Below are 24,554 nucleotides of genomic sequence, written 5' to 3' on the forward strand. Positions count from 1 at the left end.
CTTTGCCCCATATCCTTTAACAGTGTTCGCCAGAGCTGGCGGGCAGCCATAAAGGCGGGGCTAAAGTGTGGCGCGTCGAAGAGACTTAGCAGTTGGCAGGAACAAAGACAAAAGCGCAAGGGGAGAGCCAACTGTGTAACAGCCCCGACAAACAAATTTTTCTGCAGCACCTGTGGAAGAGCCTGTCACTCTAGAATTGGCCTTTATAGCCACTCCAGGCGCTGCTCCACACACCACTGACCACCTCCAGGCGCTTACCCATTGTCTCTCGAGATAAGGAGGCCAAAGAGAAGAGAAGATATCCTTTAATACCTTTGGTTAACAAAAATCCATCAATCTCAGTTTTAAAATTAACAATTTATCTAGCATCAGTTGCTGTTTGCAGAACAGAGTTCCAAACTTCTATCACCCTTTGCGTGTAGAAGTGTTTCTTAACTCAGCTCCTGAAAGGTCTGGCTCAGAGTTTTAGAGATTCCACAGAACGTTGTCCGAATGAAGCAGAACAGCAAAAAAAAACCTGTAATTATTCTGGGTGGAAACACCCTCAACAACTTCCATATGGGCAAAGAGTTCAAGCAATTAAAAAAAGTATTAACCAATTTAGGCACAGTTGGTGCCATAAGTGAAGAAACTGCTGCATACGAACATACATATAAATTAGGGGCAGGATTAGGCCATTCAGCCCCTCGAGCCTGCTCCGCCATTTGATAAGATCATGGCTGATCTGATTGCGGCCTCAACTCTACTTTCCTGTCTACCCCTTATACGCTTTGTCTCCCTCGTCAATCACGAATCTATCTAACTCAGCCTTAAAAATATTCAATGTCCCTGCCTCCACTGCTCTTTGGGGAAAAGAGTTCCATAGATTAACAACCCTGAGAAAATATTTCTCATCTCAGTCTTAAATGGGAGACCCTTATTTTTAAATTGTGTCCCAGCTGCAGCTGTAGCAAATTTTCATTTGAAATGTGAAAATTGTGAAATTGGCCTGTGATGTAACCAGGTAAAGGCTCTTTTACTTAACAACTCTGCTACAGACTGCAGGCACACAAGCCCATCCCTCTATCTCTTCAGCTGTCCTCCCAAGTTTAAGCCCACAAAAATCTGGGCCTTCAATTTAATTGTTGGGTAAAAACAGCCTGTTTTTCAAAAGCTAAATGTGGAGAGCAAGTTCTGTGTGCTTGTAAACACAATACTGCACAGTGAAATCTCACACCCAGTGTTGATATACAAAAGGGAGACAGTAGTAACAATCATTTTTCCTAGACAGGACAAGAAAGTCTAGTAATATAACAGCACGTTCAGAGTGGTGCTCATGGTGACTGAAAAAAACAGCTTCAGCGCAATTAGAGGCACATTTGACAATGTAGTTCCGCCCTCTATAACACAGAATAGGATTTGGGAAACATTAAGTGAAAAGCAAGTAGCATGTTTACAACATTTAAAAATATAGGTAGATTAGATAAAAATAAAGTAGTAAAAATGGTACAGCGAAAGAAAAAAAGGAAAGAGGAGTGAACAGCAAAGAAAGAGGGGGCAAAATAAGCAGTGATGGAGTTACATAATCAAAAATATATCAATGAAAAGAGACACTGTAGATCAATTCTAATTAAGTTGAAGATGGTGTTCTGGTCTTCTCATGGTTAGACACTTGTAGCTGCATCAATTGTTTATTACAATGTACCTGAATTTAAGATACAAAATATTTTATGTTGCAAACTGAATAAAGCCGCTTGATAGGCCAATAAAGGCAGCTAGCAATAAATTCACAATCTGAAAGGTATATTGAAGCTGTCATGGATGTATAATGTAAGACCAGTTAAGCGTTAGAATTGCATATATAATCAGCAGCAGTTGACTAGAATTCACTAACATGGTAATCATGGCACTGTGATCAACTTTGCTGTTGTCTTGGCATTTAAATAATGAGTTAGTACTGGCATGTAAAAGTAATTGAGCTTGCTTGGATTTCCCTTGAAACTACTAATAAAACTGTGAATACAAATGCTTTTGCAGTCAAAACAAATATACAAATAGCATCAGTACAGATTTTATTCACTGTATTAATCATTTTTCATACACGCCAATATATTTGGCCCTCTATAAAAACCTAGTAGCATATTAATAACAATGCTGTAAGCATAAGAAAGAGAACATTTTTAATCACAGAGATAGCCTGGAATTTACGCTCATCTTGCTGCTGCCGAGTTATGCCAAAGCTTCCCGAGAATCTCACGGAACACAAATACCGGCATGTAACAAGTGGAAATCAGCATAAACAATTGTCAAACTTATACCATTATTTCCTCTTCAAGTCCCTCTTTATGCATGAGAATTACAAAGTTTGAAGCCACTGAACCATCATTTATGCACATTTGGCACTGAATGTTCAAAAAAAAAAATTGTGGCTATTTTTCAATTTGTAATGTAAATTATTCAGATACAGAAAATACACTGCCAGTCTCAATGAGGAGAATAAAAATATTTGCCATTAAACATCAGAAATATGATTTTGGGTCCTAATGTGCCCAAAACTTTAGTGTATATTTACTTCAAAACTGTTGAAAAGTCAGAAACTTCAAGTGACTTACTCTTTTGCAAGACGGAGTGGAACTCTGTTAATGAGTGGCAGAGGGTTACAGGAGAGATTTCACAGAATCAGTGGAAAAGGCTCAGGGAAATTCAGGTGTACATTTAGTGCCACAATTTGGCATTATGCTTATGACTTATGCTGTTGTTTCAGCATTTTCGGGAAAATCAGGGCCATGCGACTTTTAGTATTGAGATTCGTTGGATACTCCACAAGATCAAAAACAGATCTAGCCTAGTTCAGAACATTTCGAAATCATGGTGATGAACACAGTGCGAAGGCAAGTGTTCTGAGAAATATGGATACCCCACTGTTCCTTCACTATACAATAAATTCTAGAAAGAATAATATGGTAACAGGCTTGTGTTGTACAAATGCACTCCTAAAATATGGTGTTTTAAAAAAAGATAGAAACATGGTTCAGAAGCATTGCAAGGTATGAATACAAATTTCTAAGGTTATTCTTCCGTGGATCTCTGGAACACAGTGCAGTCACCATTGCAGTGAACATTAAGCCAAATATTTAGCTAGATTGTTCCATTACAAGGCGATAGAGAGTTCAGAATACCTGGCTGAAATCAGATTTTTTTTTAAAGTTGAAGTTTTCCTTTTAAATTTCTCTGAAATCAAGCCAAAAATAATATTCCTTCAATTTAGAGTTGATTAGTCAAATTGACTAGATATACAAATGGTACAGGTACAGCTGATCAAATGAACATGAGCATTCTATGAGGAAATTACTATTAAAGTACCAATATACATAGAAGATGTCACTGAATACAGATAGGAAATATGCTCGGCTTTAGGGTATAAAAAGTGATTTGTCTAAAAACAGTGCAATAATGTTTCACGTTTACAGCAAATTGAAGTGCATTCTTACAGAACTCAAAAACTGCACCCAATATATGGAGAATAGTGCATTTGCTGAAATAAAAAAGGTAAAGTGTGAAACTGTACTTTGAGACATCGATATTTCATATCCTAAAAGGACATTTTAAGCTTTCTTAAATATTTTAATTTTAATTGCAGTATTATGTCAATCTATTGAATTTTTCAACATAATTTTGGCAATAGTTACAATTGATTTCAAAGTTCTAACTTTTAAAAAAAATGACAAATTAATATTTTAACATTTACTTGTATTAAATCATAATGATTCAAACCCATTTTAAAAGAAAAAAATCCATCTTTAAAACAAATAGCAATAGCAGACATAATACAGGAAATTAGACATGGATATACTTATTAGGACTGCTGCTTTCAGGCTGCATTTTCTCAGTCGTGTTTCTCAGTTTTGTGTTTCCAGGGATAAATCAGTTCCCCAAGGAACAGTTTCTGACACAGTGCTGCCCACGAATCCTTTGGATAACAGCTGTAGGTTGGCAGTCTGTAATGTCTGATTATCATCCCACAGGTCAGGGGATTAATCTATCATGAGAACAGCACTGATTACTAAAAAAAAAGCCTTTTTCATTTGGTTATTTTGCAAAGTCTGTCATTTAATACTTCTCCCTCCAGTTTAAAGATTTTGGAGAATGCAAAAATATGAATATGCAGTGATAAAATCAAAAATTCTATCCAATAATTTCATATCCACTTAGGCACAAATGATAGTGCCTGATTTGGTTGAATAAAATACAAAGAAGCCACTACTTCTATTGTTCCAGAGTTAACATACCTACCCAAAGTGGCTGCTTGATGATGAATGAGCTTTCAAGGTTTTAATAAAAACGGTTCTAAATTATCTAGATAACAGCACTGAAGGTCATCTTAACCTACAGTACTTGACATATCTTAGAAGCTTTCATAGCATGCATTACAAAAATAAGCTACAAACAAGGAGGAAGAGCGAGAGGTAATAAGCCGAACAACTTTGGGGTAAGCATTACAGTGAAGGGATGAGACAGCTGAAACCTCTGCAGCTGAAGGTGCAGTAGGGATAGAAAAAGGCCAGATTTAGGAGAATGGCAGCAATACTGGGCTGAAGCAAGCTGCAGAATTAGGAAAGAGCTAGGCCATGGAGGGACAAGCAGGTGAGGACAACAACAGCAATTAACGCACTGGAAAACAGGGAGCCAAAGCAAATTGGTGAGACTAAAGCTGATGCAGAGGTGGGGCTTACTGTGGGTAGTACAGCTTTCCATGAATTGAGACTTGTGAAGAGTGAAATTCGGGAGGAGTCCATTAAGGTAATTAAGCTTGAAGGTGACAAAGGATAAGCATGTCAACAGCAGTGGGGGTGAGGTGGGGGAAGAGGCAGAGGTGGAAATAGGTGATCTTGGTGAAATCAAATTAGAAAAATATTCAAAACAGATCATCCTCAAATACATAAAATTAATGAAACTAAACTTTTTTTTAAAAAGCACCATGACACCACTACCATCTGAAAAAGTCACATTAACTTCCTTACAGACAGCCAAATTAAGTTGACCATTGAGGATAAAGTTCAATCACAATGAAAATACTTATATTTGTACCTGCATTAACAAGTGAAGAGGTTTGCCAGCAACTTCCTGAAAAACTTTAAACTTAACACCAGCTGTAGATAAAGCGCAAAAAGATAAAACCATACTGAGATCGACTTCTGAAATACAATTTTTCGATTCTAAACCATAAAATGATGCAAGTATTTTGATGTGGTATTTTAAAGTTTTATAATAAAATGTAACTACGACACAATTGGTTAGCCAAATTATGAGCACAATAACTAGCTTCTGTAAAGGCAGAATCCATTAGGTTGATCAACTATCAATCCAGTTAAGTATTAAAAAATCATTAGAATTTTATAATACAGGTTCAATGTGCTTGGTTGAAAGACTGTGGATGGAGATTTTAACCATCTCCAGCAATAACATCAGACTTCAAAGAAGAGACATCAAGGAAAGCTAAGCATTAATCACAATATCATACATAGAAGTTTGGAATTGGAATCTTATTTCTACAGAAAAATTTGAAAATAATACAGGTATGTAAAATTGTGTCTACAGAAGTACCAATGGACCTATATTTACAAAATTAGAGATAGCTAATTGTTCATGCAAGCATCAAAAATTTAAAACCAAATGAGCCAATGGCTCACATCTTGCATTAAAACTAATGGTAAGGCTAATAATGCTCATTACATTATGGAGTAAAACGGACAGCAACTTCTGGAGTCCACACATGTGCGGTTAAACGAGAAAATCCGAAAGTTGCTAAATCGGTTGCTTTGCTCCTCCACAAGCTACACTACACTAGTACCTCACTGAGAGACTCAGCACTGAAATCATCCAAGGGTGTGAGGTTGCTGTACTTATGCAGTAGTTACCCATTAAGCAGACTGGAAGAATTTAGCGCTGGTGCATTCAGGTGTAAGTACATTTTTTTACGACATGATATGTCTAAATTACTGCTAAATCTCTCTGGCACTGAAAGTTTAATTTTACAAGTATGGGGAGGGAGCTTTTATGCTCTCCCCTGTGGCAGGTTTGGAGGCAGGGAGAGCATAAAATCAGATGGGTTGGTGGCCTGTGCCAAAATTAAGTCCAGGGCCTCCCCACCCCGCCGCTAATTGAGACCCTTAACTGGGCAATTAAGGGCCTCATCCTGCCACCAACGCTGCACGGGAAGCACAGCACGAAAAACCATGCGGGCTGCTTCCTGGCTCCGGGGGGTGGTGGTCCTTCATTACAAGGCACTTAGTGCCTGAATGAGGGACCCAGCATCGAGTGGGATGCCCGCTAAGAGCCACCCCCTACCCTTGCTAACAACCCCTCCACACCTTCTCCCACCCTGATCTACCTGTGACCTGGATCCAGTGATACTCCTGGGCCTTGGGGAGGTGCTCCACCAGCAGCAGTCACTGCCTTCCTGGTGGTACTGCTGCGTGGAAGCGCTGCCAGCCTCTGACTGGCTGCCAGCTCTCCAAGGGCAGGACTTCCATCACCGGGGTCCTTGATCCCGTGGAAGGCCTGCCGCTGTCCACCTAAGTGCCTGATTGGCACTAGATTCGGCAGGCCTTCCACAGAAAAGGCGACGCGGGGGTCTTAGCCTCACTTTTTCCGGACATTGAGACTCCTGTCGCCAGCATAAAATCCCGGCCATGGAGTCTCATCCCTTCAGAATGTAATTAATGTTGGTGATTTTAAAAATTGATTCTATTTTTTCTTTGTCTCTTAATCGCTCTCTCTTAATTCCAGCTTTCTTTTCCTCTCTTTATTTCGCTTTCTGTACATTGTTTTACAATGAATTAAATATTCTCATTTATAATTCCCGGTTGAGACTCTGCCTGCCTCAATGGGGATTCTATAACCCGACTGGTTAAAGAGTCACCCTGTTGCTTTCCCTGCTCACACAAATCACAGATCTGCTGTCGAGGGTGTTGCACTGAAAAGGCTCTCAATACTTTAAGTTGTTTCTCAAAAGGCTGTGAAAAGTTCATGGCAACTGCAAGCGTGATGAACGAGAGCACCATTCCTCGGTTACAAACAGCAAAGTCCGGGCCACAGTTTCTGAGAGAATGAAGCCAAATTAATTTAGCTTTTATAGCATTACCTGCAAGGATATAAGGTCGGCACAGTCTAAGTCCTAATGCATATAATGGGAGGGAGTTAATGAAATCCACGAGCAAGTGAATGAGACCCTGCACGACAACCACCACCAATCGTAACTGTTGAAGAATGAAAATAAAAAAGGGTCTGTGGCTGACAACAGGATCCAAACAAAAACTATTATAACAAAGAATATACCAATTTACATTACATTGTGATTCAAGAAACACACACCCTACAAAAAAGCATTGTTATTTAGTTTATAACCATGCTCAAATCTACAGAAATATGGTAAAGCATATAATACAGCAGCTTAAGAGGTCCACTGTGTAAAAACACAGAAGACAGTTTTATTTATTTATTTTTATTTATTTAGAGATACAACACTGAAACAGGCCCTTCAGCCCACCGAGTCTGCGCCAACCATCAACCACCCATTTTATACTAATCCTACATTAATCCCATATTAATCCCATATTCTCTACCACATCCCCACAATTCTCCTACCACCTACCTACACTAGGGGCAATTTATAATGGCCAATTTACCTATCAACCTGCAAGTCTTTGGCTGTGGGAGAAAACTGGAGCACCCGGCGGAAACCCACGTTGTCACAGGGAGAACTTGCAAACTCCACACAGGCAGTACCCAGAATCGAACCCGGGTTGCTGGAGCTGTGAGGCTGTGGTGCTAGCCACTGCGCCACTGTGCGATGATGCGCATCTCGTTCATGCTCACTGAAGTACAACCAAAGCTCATTACCAGTGTAAATACAAGGTAGTAGAGTGCTGTAGTTGGCAAGAGGAAGAGGAGAATGGTGAACAGCAGGGTTCCAATAAACAGCTGCAAGCAAAAATAGAAGATGTGATTGTTATATAAAAGACTATATTATTTAGCTTTAAAAAAACAAAGTATTCAAAAACAAACATTAACCGAGTGAATAAGCCTGGCATTTACTGATATATTCCTGTAGGAAACTAGTTATTGCAGTAATTTACAGATTCTATATCAAAGGTGTTTATAATTCAACTTTCTGCAGAAAACAACAGATAATTAATCTTCTGAATTTTTTTTTTTATTTCCAAAATATACTTTATTCATAAAAATCTGTAAAAATTACATTGCCAAACAGTTTCCAAACAGCACCAAAAAATACAAACATTGCAAGGGAGATCAGTTTCCTTCAATACTGTCATGAGTTTCTTCCCAACCCTTCTGTTTCACAATTGTCATGTCAATTACAGTTTTACATTTACAGCAATTGAGAATATTAACGATACAGTTCGAGGGGTTTCCCAGTGATCCAGCCCCTCAGTCCAGCTTGGTGGGGGAACCTTACACTGTGGTCTTTCCCCATTGAGCCTTTGCTGCTGCTGCCCCAAGCTTTAGTGCGTCCCTCAGCACGTAGTCCTGGACCTTGGAATGTGCCAGTCTGCAACATTCGGTGGTGGACAACTCTTTGCGCTGGAAGACCAGCAAGTTTCGGGCAGACCAAAGGGCGTCTTTCACCGAATTGATAGTCCTCCAGCAGCAGTTGATGTTTGTCTCGGTGTGCGTCCCTGGGAACAGCCCGTAGAGCACAGACTCCTGTGTTACAGAGCTGCTTGGGATGAACCTTGACAAAAACCACTGCATCTCTTTCCACACCTGCTTTGCAAAGGCACATTCCAGGAGGAGGTGGGCGACCGTCTCTTCCCCACCACAGCCAACGCGGGGGCACTGTGCGGAGGGGGCGAGACTTCGGGTGTGCATGAAGGATCTGACGGGGAGGGCCCTTCTCACCACCAGCCAAGCTACGTCTTGGTGCTTGTTTGAAAGTTCTGGTGATGAGGCATTCCGCCAAATGACTTTGACGGTCTGCTCGGGGAACCATCCGACAGGATCCACCATTTCCTTTTCCCGTAGGGCCTTGAGGACATTCCGTGCAGACCACTGCCTGATGGACCGGTGGTCAAAGGTGTTTTCCCGCAGAAACTGCTCCACGAAGGATAGGTGGTACGGCACCGCCCAACTACACGGAGCGTTCTGCGGCAATGTGACCAAGCCCATCCTTCGCAACACCGGGGACAGATAGAACCTCAGCACGTAGTGACACTTGGAGTTTGCGTACTGGGGATCTACACACAGCTTGATGCAGCCGCACACGAAGGTGGTCATCAGGATGAGGGCCGCGTTGGGTACATTTTTCCCGCCCTTGTCCAGAGATTTGAACATCGTGTCCCTCCGGACCCGGTCCATTTTAGATCCCCAGACGAAGCGGAAAATGGCTCGGGTGACTGCCACGGCGCAGGAGTGGGGTATGGGCCAGACCTGCGCCACGTAGAGCAACAACGTGAGTGCCTCGCACCTGATGACCAGGTTCTTACCCACAATGGAGAGAGATCGCTGCCCCCACATGCCCAACTTTTGTCGTACCTTGGCTACTCGCTCCTCCCATGTTTTGGTGCACGCCCCGGCCCTTCCGAACCATATCCCCAGCACCTTCAGGTAATCTGACCTGACGGTGAAGGGGACAAAGGATCGGTCAGCCCAGTTGCCAAAGAACATGGCCTCGCTCTTGCCGTGGTTAACTTTGGCTCCCGAGGCCAGTTCGAACTGGTCGCAGATGCTCATCTTCTGAATAGGATAATTATGGAATGAGGAGGCCAAATTACAATTTTCCTGTACCTAACATTATTTAAATTGCATGTGAAAGTTTTGGCCTCTTTCTGGTAAAGCTGACCATGCACTTGCAGTTACAGTTCATGATAAAATTACTGCTAGTTTGAAAATCAATGCATAACCTGCAGTTATCATGGAACGTCTATGTTCTATATTTATATATTTGCAGACTTGCCATTTTTGGCACAGTGAATTACTTTTTCAGCTGTGAATGAATTAAAAACACACTGAAGAAGAGATATGATTCAGTAAAATCATATAAAATTAACCAAAGAAGAAAGACAAAGGGATATTTAAAAAGGGAGACAGAACAGATCCAAAAAACTATAGACCAGCTAGCTGAATGTTGATGGTTGGGAAGATATTGGAATCTTTTATCTAAGATACAGTGGAGAAACATCCAGAAACTGAGAATATAATAAAGACTAGTCAGCATGGATTTCAAAAGGGAAGGTCATGCTTGATCCACCATTACGAACTCTGAAGTAACAGCAAGACTAGACCAGGGTAGTACAGTGGATGCAGTATACATGAACTTTCAAAAGGTCTTCAATACGGTACGGCAGACTTGTCACTAACATTAGAGCATGTGGATGTCAGGGGTCAAGCAGCAGAATGGATAACAAACTGGCCACAAAACAGAAAACAGAGTAGATGTTAAAAGTAGTTCTGCAGACTGGCAGAAGGTGAGAAGTTCTGTTCCATAAGCATCAGTGTTGGGATCAATGCACCCTATGATTTATTTTTGGAGTGCTTTAAGTGTGTGGCCGCTTTCAGTTTTTTTGTCCGACCACGCACGCACAGCAATTTAAAGGGGCTGACCGGTGCATGGACTGCGCAGGAATGCTTCAGTTTCTGTGCGGCCAGGCGATTGTGCAGCTTAGAGGAAACACTGGTTGGGACCACTACTGTTCACTATTTACATAAATGATACAGCTTGGAAATTGGAAGCACTATATTTAAATCTGCTGATGACAGCAAATTGAGGAGTACAATTACTACTGAGGAAGATTGCAACTTACTGAGTGGGCATACAAATGAATTTCAATACAGATTAATCCTGTCCCTTGAAAGAAATTCTGAGGGACAGGATTAATCTCCACTTAGAGGGGCAGGGATTAATCAGCGACAGTCAGCATGGCTTTGTCAAAGGGAGATCGTGTCTAACAAACTTGATTGAATTTTTCGAGGAGGTGACTAGATGTGTAGATGAGGGTAAAGCAGTTGATGTAGTCTACGTGGACTTCAGTAAGGCTTTTGATAACGACCCGCATGGGAGAATGGCTAAGAAGGTAAGAGCGCATGGGACCAGGGCAATTTGGCAAATCGGATCCAAAATTGGCTTAGTGGCAGGAGGCAGAGGGTGATGGTCGAAGGCTGTTTTTGCGAGTGGAAGCCGGTGACCAGTGGTGTACCACAGGGATCGGTGCTGGGACTCTTGCTGTTTGTAGTGTACATTAATGATTTAGAAGTAAATATAGGAGGTATAATCAGTAAGTTTGCAGATGACACAAAGATTGGTAGTGTCGTAAAGTGAGGAGGAAAGCCTTAGGTTAGAAGATGATATAGATGGGTTGGTAAGATAGGCGGAGCAGAGGCAAACTGAATTTAATCCTGAGAAGTGTGAGGTGATGCATTTTGGGAGGATTAACAAGGCAAGGGAATACACAATAGCTGGTAGGACCCTAGGAAGTTCAGAGGGACCTTGGCGTACTTGTCCATAGATCACTGAAGGCAGCAGCAAAGGTAGATAAGGTTAGGAAGGCATATGTGATACTTGCCTTTATTAGCCGAGGCATAGAATATAAGAGCAGGGAGGTTATGATGGAGCTGCATAAAACGCTAATTAGGCCACAGCTGGAGTACTGTCTACAGTTCTAGTCACCACACTTTAGGAAGGATGTGATTGCACTGGAGAGGGTGCAGAGAATATTCAACAGGGTGTTGCCTGGGCTGGAGAATTTCAGCTATGAAGACAGACTGGATAGGCTAGGGTTATTTTCCTTGGAGCAGAGAAGGCTGAGGGGGGGGTGCCTGATTGAGGTATACAAAATTATGAGGGGCATTGAAAGGTAGATAGGAAGAAACTTCTTCCCTTAGCGGAGGGGTCAATAACCAGAGGGCATATATTTAAGGTAAAGGGCAGGTGTTTTAGAGGGGATTTGAGGAAAAATGTTGCATCCAGAGGGTGGCTGGAATTTGGAACACACCGCCTGAAGGGGTGGTAGAGGCAGGAACCCTCACAACATTTAAGAAGTATTTAGATGAGCACTTGAAACGCCAAAGCATACAAAGCTACAGACCAAGTGCTGGAAAATGGGATTAGAATAGATAGGTGCTTGATGGCCGGCACAGACAAGATGGGCCGAAGGGCCTGTTTCTGTGCTGTATACCTCTATGACTCGATGAGCTGGTATATTTGGGTAGAAGGAATAACAGAGACATCTATTCCTCGGAAAGTAAGAGTCTAAATTTGGGTGGCACAGTGGCAGCGTGGTTAGCACCGCAGCCTCAAAGCGACCTGGGTTCAATTCTGGGTACTGCCTGTGCGGAGTTTGCAAGTTCTCCCTGTGACCGCATGGGTTTTCGCCAGGTGCTCCGGTTTCCTCCCACAGCCAAAGACTTGCAGGTTGATAGGTAAATTGGCCATTGTAAATTGCCCCTAGTATAGGTAGGTGGTAGGGGAATTGAGGGAAGGTGGGGATGTGGTAGGAATATGGGATTAGTACAAATGGGTGGTTGATGGTCGGCACAGACTTGGTGGGCCGAAGGGCCTGTTTCAGTGCTGTATCTCTAAATAAAAAATAAATAAATAAATGGGGTAGAGGCACAAAAGGATCTCGGGTACAGATTCACAAATAATTAAAAGCAGCAACGCAGGTTAACAATGCAATAAAAATGGGAACAAAACATAGGGATTCAATACTAGAAGATAGAATTATAAAGCAGAGAAGTTATGTTAAAATTACATAGAACCTTGGTTCGATCATAGAGTACTGTGCACAGTTCTGGCCTCCATATTAAAAAAAACATAGAAGCATTAGAGAAAATTTACTAAGATGATACCAGAACTACAAGGGTACCACTATCGGGAAAGATGGAACAGGCTGTGGCTCTTTACTTCAGAAAAGGTTGGACTCAGACGTGGTCTTTAAAATTATGAAGGGGTTCAGTAGGGCAGACTAGAGAAAATATTTCTACTTGTGTGGAGACACAAAAACTAAGAGCTGTAAGTATAGGAGAGTCACTAAGTAAATCCAATAAGGAATTCAGGAAAAACTTCCTTTGCTCAGTGATGAGAAAGTGGAACTTGCTACCACATGCAGCAGCTGAGGCAAATAGCAAAGATGCAATTAAGGGGAAACTAGATAAGCATGTGAAGGAGAAAGGCACTGGATATAGCAAGGATTATGGGCCCTGTCACATCCCAGCTGTAGTACTGAAGACTTGTGCTCCAGAACTAGCTTTGTCCCTAGCCAAGCTGTTCCAGTATAGCTACAACACGCATCTACCTGACAATGTTACAAGCTGTCCCTTTGAAGATACCACGCATGCATGGCTGCGCAATATTATTTAAAGATATCATGTACTGAAATAAAGAAACAAATTTAAAGGGATCATTGGCTTTACCATGACACATCTAATAGATATATAAAATTTGCAAGTGACAATTTAAAAAAACACAAACATAATTCTCTGGTGCCATCACTTGAGGATGCTAGATGCCAGAAAAAACACTTCACCTGATCCAAATCATATGAGCAGGAGTCCACGCGCTGTCTCAGAACGTTCCACTTCTTTCCTCTGAACAATCGCCAAAGAGATGATAAGCCATAGATCTTCAAACAGTAGAGTCTATACAACAAGAAATGCATTAAAATGTTTGTCTTACAAGTAAGAGACTTTACAGTATAAATTAAATATTCAGGGAATGCAGGTGGTTTTTCAAAATCTATTTACCAACTCTACAAATTTTGCCATTTATGTATCAAATCTCCATTGTTTACACAACATATATTGTGAAATTGTCACGAAAAGGAAAGACCTGCTTTGTGAGAATTCTATTCAAAGCTTTTAAATAGTCAGCTTCCCATTTGATGGACTATACAGGTTGCAAGATTAAAGAAATTAGTTGGAATTGTGCCAGTTTGCAGGGATGGCTGTTTTCCTCTTGAAAAACACAAATCTCATTTAATGTTATCATCCTTTTCATTCATTCGGTCTTCTCTGCTTTATTATTTTCCCATTAGTTCTCCCTTAAGCCTTAACTGACTTAACTTTTTTTTTCCTGTTGAATCCGTTCTGCTGCCAACACATTGACCAGAAATGTTAACTCTGTTCCTCTCTCAACAGCTGCTGCCGGATTGGTCAGCGTTTCCAGCATTGTTTTTATTTCTCATTTTCTTTCAGTTCTTGCAGTTTTTTTTTAAAGTCCCTGGAATTTCCAAGAGCTGTTGGTTTCTGGCTTTATTTACATATAGGAACAGGAGTAGAGTATTCAGCCCCTTGAACCTGTTCCCCCATTCAGTGAGATCATGCCCCCATACCTAGACTCCACAACCGACCGGAAATAGTTTCTCTATCTACACCATCTGTTCTCCTTAATATAATGAAAACTTCAATTAAGTCACCCCAAGCCTTCTAAATTCCAGGGAATACAACCCTAGTTTGTGTAATCCTTCCTTGTAATTTTAGCCTTGGAATCCAGATATCATTCTGGGAAACTTACGTTGCACTCTGTCCAAGGCTAATATGTTTTTCTTAAGGTGCGGTGCCCAGAACTGCTCTCAGTACTCCATATGTAGTCTAATCAGGGCTTTGTATAGCTGAAGCATGACTTCTACCCCCTTGTATTCTAGTCCTCTTGATATAAAGGCCAGCATTCTATTAGCCATTTTGATTATTTTCTGTACCTTCATAACATTTTAATTATCTATGCACTTGAATCCCCAAGTTTCTTTGGACCACCACTGTTTCTACCTTTACAATATTTAGAATGTACCCTGTTCTATCCTTTTTACATCCAAAGTGGGTGACCTCATATTTGCCTACATTGAAATCCATTTGCCATATTTTTGTACATTCACTTAATCTATCAATATCTCTGCAATTTTATGCTTCCATCTACACTGCATACAATGCTGCCTGTCTATCATCTGCAAATTTAGATGTGCGGCTTTCTATTCCATCATCCAAGTCGTTAATAAATACAGTGAATAGTTGACGCCCCAACACAGATCCTTGTGGGACACCCCAGTCACATTCTGCCCATTAGAGTGTCTGCCCAATATTCCTACTCTGTCTCCTGCTGCTCAAGCCAATTTCCTAACTAGGTCAATAATTTGCCTTCAATTCCACAGGCTTCAACTTTAGCTAACAGTCTCTTCTGAGGGAATTTATCAAATGCCTTCTGGAAGTCCATATAAACCACATTCATTGTCATTCCCCTGTCCATTATTTTAGTCACCTCTTCAAAAGATTCAATCAGATTTGTCAGGCAATACCTACCCTTTACAAAGCCATGCTGGATCACTCTGATCAGCGAAAAATTTTCAAGGTGCTCAGTCACCTTATTTTTAATTATGGGCTCTAGTAATTTCCTGACGACAGATGTTAGGCTAGCTGGTTTATAATTCCCTGGTTCCCCACCCTGTCCCCCTCCACCCCCTGTTTTTTAAATAGCAGAGTGACATACGCAATTTTTGAATCTAAAGAAACTCTCCTGAATTAAGAGAACTTGTAAGATTATAGTTTGGGCATCTGCAAAATTTTCAGTTACTTCCTTCTAAACCCTGGGATGTAAACCATCTAGTGAGAGTGGAAATTGCGGAGGCACTAGCCATAATTTTCCAGTCTTCCTTAGATTCAGGGGTGGTGCCAGAGGACTGGAGAATTGCAAGTGTTACACCCTTGTTCAAAAAAGGATGTAAAGGTAAGCTCAGCAACAACAGGCCAATCAGTTTAACCTCGGTGGTGGGGAAGCTTCTAGAAATAATAATTTGGGACAAAATTAATAGTCACTTGGGCAAATGCGGGTTAATTTGGGAAAGCCAGCATGGAGTTGTTAAGGACTAATCGTGTTTAACAAACTTGTTGGAGTTTTTTTATGAGGTAACAGAGAAGGTTGATCAGGGTAATGCTGTTGATGTGGTGTACATGGACTTCTAAAAAAGCATTTGATAACATGCTGCACAGCAGACTAGTGAGCAAAGTTATAGCTCATGGAATAAAAGGGACAGTAGCAACATGGATACAAAATTGGCTGAGTGACAGGAAACAGACAGTAGTGGTTAATGGATTTTTTTTTGGGCTGGAGGAAGGCTTGTAGTGGAGTTCCCCAGGGGTCAGTGTTGGGACCCTTGCTGTTCTGATATACATTAATGGCCTAGACTGTCAACACGCATCAACACGAGCAGAATTTCTCACCCACAGCTGTTACAAAAATTTCTAAATTCACTTGTAACAGCCCTTCAAAACACTCCCACAGGGGATGCTGAGACCAAGTGGGCCCACATCAGAGACGCCATCTATGAGTCAGCTTTGACCACCTACGGCAAAAGTGCGAAGAGAAATGCAGACTGGTTTCAATCTCATAATGAAGAGCTGGAACCTGTCATAGCCGCTAAGCGCATTGCACTTTTGAACTACAAGAAAGCCCCCAGCGATTTAACATCCGCAGCACTTAAAGCAGCCAGAAGTACTGCACAAAGAACAGCTAGGCGTTGCGCAAACGACTACTGGCAACACCTATGCAGTCATATTCAGCTGGCCTCAGACACCGGAAACATCAGAGGAATGTATGATGGCATGAAGAGAGCTCTTGGGCCAACCATCAAGAAGATCACCCCCCTCAAATCTAAATCGGGGGACATAATCACTGACCAACGCAAACAGATGGACCGCTGGGTTGAGCACTACCTAGAACTGTACTCCAGGGAGAATGCTGTCACTGAGACTGCCCTCAATGCAGCCCAGCCTCTACCAGTCATGGATGAGCTGGACATACAGCCAACCAAATCGGAACTCAGTGATGCCATTGATTCCCTAGCCAGCGGAAAAGCCCCTGGAAAGGACAGCATTACCCCTGAAATAATCAAGAGTGCCAAGCCTGCTATACTCTCAGCACTACATGAACTGCTATGCCTGTGCTGGGACGAGGGAGCAGTACCCCAGGACATGCGCGATGCCAACATCATCACCCTCTATAAAAACAAAGGTGACCGCGGTGACTGCAACAACTACCGTGGAATCTCCCTGCTCAGCATAGTGGGGAAAGTCTTTGCTCGAGTCGCTCTGAACAGGCTCCAGAAGCTGGCCGAGCGCGTCTACCCTGAGGCACAGTGTGGCTTTCGTGCAGAGAGATCGACTATTGACATGCTGTTCTCCCTTCGTCAGATACAGGAGAAATGCCACGAACAACAGATGCCCCTCTACATTGCTTTCATTGATCTCACCAAAGCCTTTGACCTCGTCAGCAGACGTGGTCTCTTCAGACTACTAGAAAAGATCGGATGTCCACCAAAGCTACTAAGTATCATCACCTCATTCCATGACAATATGAAAGGCACAATTCAACATGGTGGCTCCTCATCAGAGCCCTTTCCTATCCTGAGTGGTGTGAAACAGGGCTGTGTTCTCGCACCCACACTTTTTGGGATTTTCTTCTCCCTGCTGCTTTCACATGCGTTCAAATCCTCTGAAGAAGGAATTTTCCTCCACACAAGATCAGGGGGCAGGTTGTTCAACCTTGCCCGTCTAAGAGCGAAGTCCAAAGTACGGAAAGTCCTCATCAGAGAACTCCTCTTTGCTGACGATGCTGCTTTAACATCTCACACTGAAGAATGCCTGCAGAGTCTCATCGACAGGTTTGCGTCTGCCTGCAATGAATTTGGCCTAACCATCAGCCTCAAGAAAACAAACATCATGGGGCAGGATGTCAGAAATGCTCCATCCATCAATATTGGTGACCACGCTCTGGAAGTGGTTCAAGAGTTCACCTACCTAGGCTCAACTATCACCAGTAACCTGTCTCTAGATGCAGAAATCAACAAGCGCATGGGTAAGGCTTCCACTGCTATGTTCAGACTGGCCAAGAGAGTGTGGGAAAATGGCGCACTGACACGGAACACAAAAGTCCGAGTGTATCAGGCCTGTGTCCTCAGTACCTTGCTCTACGGCAGCGAGGCCTGGACAACGTATGCCAGCCAAGAGCGACGTCTCAATTCATTCCATCTTCGCTGCCTTCGGAGAATACTTGGCATCAGGTGGCAGGACTATATCTCCAACACAGAAGTCCTTGAAGCGGCCAACATCCCCAGCTTATACACACTACTGAGTCAGCGGCGCTTGAGATGGCTTGGCCATGTGAGCCGCATGGAAGATGGCAGGATCCCCAAAGACACATTGTACAGCGAGCTCGCCACTGGTATCAGACCCACCGGCCGTCCATGTCTCCGTTATAAAGACGTCTGCAAACGCGACATGAAATCGTGTGACACTGATCACAAGTCGTGGGAGTCAGTCGCCAGCATTCGCCAGAGCTGGCGGGCAGCCATAAAGACAGGGCTAAATTGTGGCGAGTCGAAGAGACTTAGTAGTTGGCAGGAAAAAAGACAGAGGCGCAAGGGGAGAGCCAACTGTGCAACAGCCCCAACAAACAAATTTCTCTGCAGCACCTGTGGAAGAGCCTGTCACTCCAGAATTGGCCTTTATAGCCACTCCAGGCGCTGCTTCACAAACCACTGACCACCTCCAGGCGCGTATCCATTGTCTCTCGAGATAAGGAGGCCCAAAAGAAAGAAGTGTTGGGACCCTTGCTGTTCTGATATACATTAATGGCCTAGACCTTGGTGTACAGGACATAATATCAAAATTTGCAGATGATATGAAACTTGGAAATATTGTCAACTGTGAAGAGGATAGTATAGAACTTCAAAAGGACATAGACAGGTTGGTGGAATGGGTGGACAAATGACAGATGAAATTTAATTCAGAGAAGTGTGAAGTAATTAATTTTGGTAGGAAAAATGTGGAGAGACAATATAAAAGAAAGGGTGCAATTCTATAGAGGGTGCAACAGCAGGGGGACCTGGGTGTATATGTGCATAAATCATTGAAGGTGGCAGGACAGGTTGACAGATTTGATTTTGATTTAGATTTAGAGATACAGCACTGAAACAGGCCCTTCGGCCCACCGAGTCTGTGCCGACCATTAATCCTACACTAATCCCATATTCCTACCACATCCTCACCTGTCCCTATATTCCCCTACCACCTACCTGTACTAGGGGCAATTTATAATGGCCAATTTACCTATCAACCTGCAAGTCTTTTGGCTGTGGGAGGAAACCGGAGCACCCGGAGGAAACCCACGCAGACACAGGGAGAACTTGCAAACTCCACACAGGCAGTACCCAGAATTGAACCCGGGTCGCTGGAGCTGTGAGGCTGCGGTGCTAACCACTGCGCCACTGTGCCGCCCAGTTAATAGCGCAGTTAATAGAGCATATGGCATCCTACGCTTCATTAACAGGGGCATAGAGTACAAAAGCAAGGAAGCTACCTTAAACTTGTATGGAACACTGGTTCGGCCTCTACTTGGAGTATTGTGTCCAGTTCTGGGCGCCACACTTTAGGAAAGATGTGAAGGCAATAGAGTGCAGAAAACATTCACGAGAATGGTTCCAGGGATGAGGAACTTCAATTATGATTGGAGGGGTTAGGACTGTTTCCCATAGGGAAGAGAAGGTTGAGAGGAGATTTGATAGACGTGTTCAAAGTCATGAAAGATCTGGACAGAGTAGATAAGGAAAAACGGTTTCCATTGGGGGAAAGACTGAGAACAAGAGGGCACAGATTTAAGGCAATTGGCAAGAGAAGCAACACGAGGAAAAACGTTTTTAGGCAGCGAGTGGTTAGGATCTGGAATGAACTGCCTGAGAGTGTGGTGGAGACAGGCTCAATTGAGGCATTCAAGAGGGAATTGAATTGTTTTCCGAAAAGGAAGAATGTGCAGGACTTTTGGGAGAAGACAGGGGAACGGCAATAAGTAAATTGCTCTTTCAGAGAGCCAGTGCAGACACAACAGGCCAAATGGCCTCCCTCTGTGCTGTAACAATTCTGTGACCCTGAATCCTGGGGGTTTGTCACTCTTTAATGCCATTATTTTCTTCATTACTGTTATTTTGCTTATGTTAATTTTGGTGAGTCACTGTCACTGATTCAGCATTAGTTTCCTTGGGACATCTGGCAAACTGACCTCTTCCTCCACTGTAAATACTGAGGCAATATAATTATTCAACATGTCTATTTCCTTATTTTGATTGACAATATCCCAATTATTAGTCGTCAAGGGGTACATATTATTCCTGACCAGCCACTTTTTTCTCATGTAATTGTAAAAATTGTGTGTTGATTTTGACATCCCTTGCAAGTTTCTTTTCATACTTCCATTTTGTAGCTCTTACTATCTGTTTTGTCACCTTTTGCTGTTCTTTATATCTTTCCCATTTGCTAGGATCTGTTATTTTTGCATACTTTTTCTTTTAGTTTTTTACTGAATCTTACCACTTTAGTCATGCATGGCTGTTTTTTTGGCAAGTAAAGCTCTTGCCGCTTAGGGATATAAACTAGTTCTGCACACATTAAATACTTTTTTGAACAGGTCTCACTGATCTTCTGTTATTTTACACATCAACAGACTTGCTCAGTATACCGTGGACAGTCTCTGCCCCACAAAAAAAATCTCCTGGCCTGCTGACAGTCTTTTCGTGCCCCCCCACTCCAACTCCATGATTGCCTCCCCCAACTCTTTACCAACTTCTGAATTAGCTATGGGAGGTGAATTTTCCACCCCTTGATCAGTGAGATAATGATTCAGCACCTACAGTTTGCCAATACCAAGTAAGTGACATCCAACCATTAAAACGGATTGGGCGCACAGCGCAGTCAGTTCACTCATCACCTGTCCGATGTCTGTGCAGATTTAAGATTGATCCCAATGTTTTGACAGTGCAAAAATTTTATTGTAGCCATGTATGGGTTAAGGCTAGTAGATTTATTCAACAGATTTTGTGCAATTCTTCAGCATGTGATAGGATGGTGCTATGAAGTTTGACAAGCTGAAAATTTTCAATTTTTCAGGGTCTGTGATCAGAATGTTTTACCTCTCGCCATTTTATACAAAAATGTTGGATTGGATAATGCATGGATACAACAAATTGTATGAAGAACAATATCAAAAAGGAGTAACTTGAAGGAACTAAATACATTCTTTCCAGTTTTGCTGATAAGTACACACAGTGAGAGAAAATAATTGTGTTGATCACTATTCATACTCATATTATACCTACAGTGGAGGCAGTCTGCAACTAGTCATGAGCTGGATCAAGTTCCTAGTCTATTAATCTTCAGAAATGTTACACATTTTAAAAAAAATCTGTAATGACAAAAGAAATCATCCATATCTACATTTGTTTACTTAAATTTTGTAGGATGACAGCTGACAATTTTTTTTAAAGGACTTAAAAAGTTTTTCAGTCCTTAATAGATTGATAATTACTCAGGATTAACAGATGATGGATTCTGTTACTATATCTCCTTTGCATTATCTGCAATACAAAACCAGATGTTATAACCTTCCTCAAAAATTGCAAAAAATTGCAAAAAAAATAGAGCTTTTACTACGCAAGAGAAAACACCCAAAACAAATTGTTTTGAGAAATTAGAAGACCTAGATTTTCTGACTGTATTGCTGACACCAACCTAATAATTTTCAATGGATTACTGTCTGTGTTCCAAATTGGAAAATTTAAGCCAAATGCACATTAGGCACAATAGAAGGAAACAGTTGGAAATAGCCAAATTTCAGTAAACCATTCATCACATTGAGCAGTGTGACATTTGCACATACTCAAAATTCACACCCACTGCAATTCCATAAGCAATGGCAGCATGGGCAAACAGAATATAAACTGACAAACAGCACTTGAATATTCAATGTGCACAAAGTTAATAACACTGCAACAGCTGACAAACAGTGCCACTTTATGCTTTGGGAGAAGGGGTGATGAATATATTTCTTCCTGGAAACAGTGACTGAAGAGTACCTTTGTTTAAGAAATAAAAACCCTAACTATTAGTCCACACTGGTTGAAACCCTATGCAAACAATAGCCTTCTGCTCTCCAGAGCAGGCCCCCCAGGTCAGGCTAAAGAAAGACAACGATTGCTTTCAAAAGAAATGTTAATACTGAAAACAAAGATAGCAATATTGTATAAAGCATAATGGCTGATGTTATTACTAATTTGTGGCTGCAATTACAAAAAGTCACACTGTGCAAACAAGTGCTGGATTTGCAACATGCAGATTTGCAAAATGTGAATAAGGTAGGTTGGTGATAACGTCAGCAGTATTTTAGAACATGATACCAAAACAATGCAATAGATGCAAAGGCTTATTAACAATATCACTAACATTGGTACTTTCAGTATTCTTAACAGAAATAACTAATCTGATTTTAACTAACCTTGCCTGGTGGAAACTAGGTGGAGGGCAATTAAAATAAGGCCAGCAAATTACACCCATTGATCCTGCTGCCTTCCCATCATGTCTCAATGTTAGCCCACTCTTCTGAGAAGGCAATTGGGACACCTGCAGGAAGCAAGCAGAGTCTTTCTTTAAGTGTGCAGGTTGGGTCAGACAATGGCACCAGTACCCAAAATCCTCAATTTAAGTCAGAGGATTGAATGGGGGAAGCAGTGACTGCTTCCCTGTCAGGTCAGACCTGCTGGGAGTTGGTATTGTGGGCAGAACAGGCTCGGAGGGCAGTTGTGAAGAGTTTTATTTTAGGTTTTTTTGTTGGCCAGGAGGAGCATACAGGCCCGAAAAGGAAGCTTTGGGCTCTCCACCAACTGCAACCAGAGCTCCTCCCTCCCAACTGAGGTGGAGAGAACCATTCTCCCCCACCCCCACAACACACACACTTTTAACTCAGTGCTGGGGACAGCTCTCACCTGTTTCCAGCTGTGGCTTCCTATAGTCGAGCCCCTGCTCCACCCGCCAACCAGGCAGTGGATCTGGCCGTAAGTTAGACAAACTTTAATCAAATGAGGCCTCATTTCCTCAGACTCGTGGGTGCACTGCCCACTTCAGGGTTTGCACATCCCATACCACCACTGTTAGATTAGATGTCAGAGGCTGTTGCATACTTAATTTTGCTTCCTTTCGAGTATGTTGGAGGAGTGGGAAAAGTAAAGATGACAGCACGCCTTCAGTTTACAATACTTCCTGCATGATCAGCACCAGCAGATCTATCCAAAATAGGTCTGTGTTAAGGTGGTTATAGTACTGGAAAATAATTCAATCAATATATTGTAGCAAATATTGCTCAACTAAAAACATTTACTCACCAGCTGTTTTGTTGGTGCCAATGGATTTTATCCTTTTACTGTGAACCAGTTCTAAAACTGATGCCAAGCCTAAGAAAGGCATTTTAGTTGCTAATTTTTCCACTGGCTTCACTTCAGAGAGCAGTAGCTCTTTTTGGCATATGGTTTCACTGGCACCCCAGTGGCCTCTGTCCCTCACCCAAGAGCCCATTATTCACAAATGAGGCTAGATGAACAGTGGGAGAATGAGAACAAAAGAACATAAGAAAAAGGAGCAGGAGTAGACTATATGGCCCTTCGAGCCTGCTCTGCCATTCATAGAGTCATAGAGTTATACAGCACAGAAACAGGCCCTTCGGCCCATCGTGTCTGTGCCGGCCATCCAGCACCCAACTATTCTAATCCCATATTCCTTGGCCCGTAGCCTTGTATGCTATGGCGTTTCAAGTGCTCATCTAAATACTTCTTAAACGTTGTGAGGGTTTCTGCCTCCACCACCTCTTCAGGCAGTGTGTTCCAAATTTAAAACACCTGTTGGGTGAAAATTTTTTCCTCAAATCCCCTCTAAACCTTCTGCCCCTACCATAAATCTATGCCCCCTGGTTCTTGACCCCTCTGCTAAGGGAAAAAGTTTCTTCCTTTCTAACCTATCAATGCCCCTCATAATCTTGTACACCTCAATCATGTCCCCCCTCAGCCTTCTCTGCTCCAAGGAAAACAACCCTAGCCTTTTCAGTCTCTCTTCATAGCTGAAATGCTCCAGCCCTGGCAACATTCTGGTGAATCTCCTCTGCACCCTCTCCAGTGCATCCTTCCTATAGTGTGATGACCAGAACTGTACACAGTACTCCAGCTGTGGCCTAACCAGCATTTTATACAGCTCCATCATAACCTCCCTGCTCTTATATTCTATGCCTCGGCTAATAAAGGCAAGTATCACATATGCCTTCCTAACCACCTTATCTACTTGTGCTGCTGCCTTCAGCGATTTATGGACAAGTACACCTTCTGACCCTTCTGTACTTCCTAGGGTCCTACCATCCATTCCCTTGCCTTATTAGTCCTCCCAAAATGCATTACCTCACACTTTTCAGGATTAAATTCCATTTGTCACTGCTCCGCCCATCTTACCAGCCCATCTATATCTCCCTGTAATTTAAGGATTTCCTCCTCACTATTTACAACATCACCAGCTTTCATGTCATCTGTGAACTTACTGAACATACCTCCTATATTCACGTCTAAATCATTAATGTACACTACAACAGCAAGGGCCCCAGCACCGATCCCTGTGGTACACCACTGGTCACAGGATTCCAATCGCAAAAACAGCCCTCGACCATTACCCTCTGCCTCCTGCCACTAAGCCAATTTTGGATCCAATTT

General features: G+C 42.2%; 1 protein-coding gene across 4 annotated transcripts in view; it reads right to left on the bottom strand.

Moving 5' to 3' along the window:
- Positions 1-2,034: 2,034 nt before the first annotated feature.
- The window catches only part of pigq (phosphatidylinositol glycan anchor biosynthesis, class Q), a 66,219-nt gene continuing 43,699 nt past the window's right edge, over positions 2,035-24,554 (bottom strand). For all 4 annotated transcript variants that reach the window (XM_068055733.1, XM_068055732.1, XM_068055730.1 and 1 more), the window contains exons 7-11: positions 13,524-13,635; positions 7,882-7,962; positions 7,124-7,238; positions 5,068-5,129; positions 2,035-4,018 (exon numbers count right to left, since the gene is read on the bottom strand). In XM_068055733.1, the coding sequence (XP_067911834.1) occupies positions 3,866-4,018; positions 5,068-5,129; positions 7,124-7,238; positions 7,882-7,962; positions 13,524-13,635 (523 nt within the window). In that variant the 3' untranslated portion in view covers positions 2,035-3,865. The remainder of the gene's footprint in view (positions 4,019-5,067; positions 5,130-7,123; positions 7,239-7,881; positions 7,963-13,523; positions 13,636-24,554) is intronic.

This window comes from Heterodontus francisci, chromosome 24 (genome assembly GCF_036365525.1).
Source record: "Heterodontus francisci isolate sHetFra1 chromosome 24, sHetFra1.hap1, whole genome shotgun sequence".
In the NCBI taxonomy this organism is placed as follows: domain Eukaryota; kingdom Metazoa; phylum Chordata; class Chondrichthyes; order Heterodontiformes; family Heterodontidae; genus Heterodontus; species Heterodontus francisci.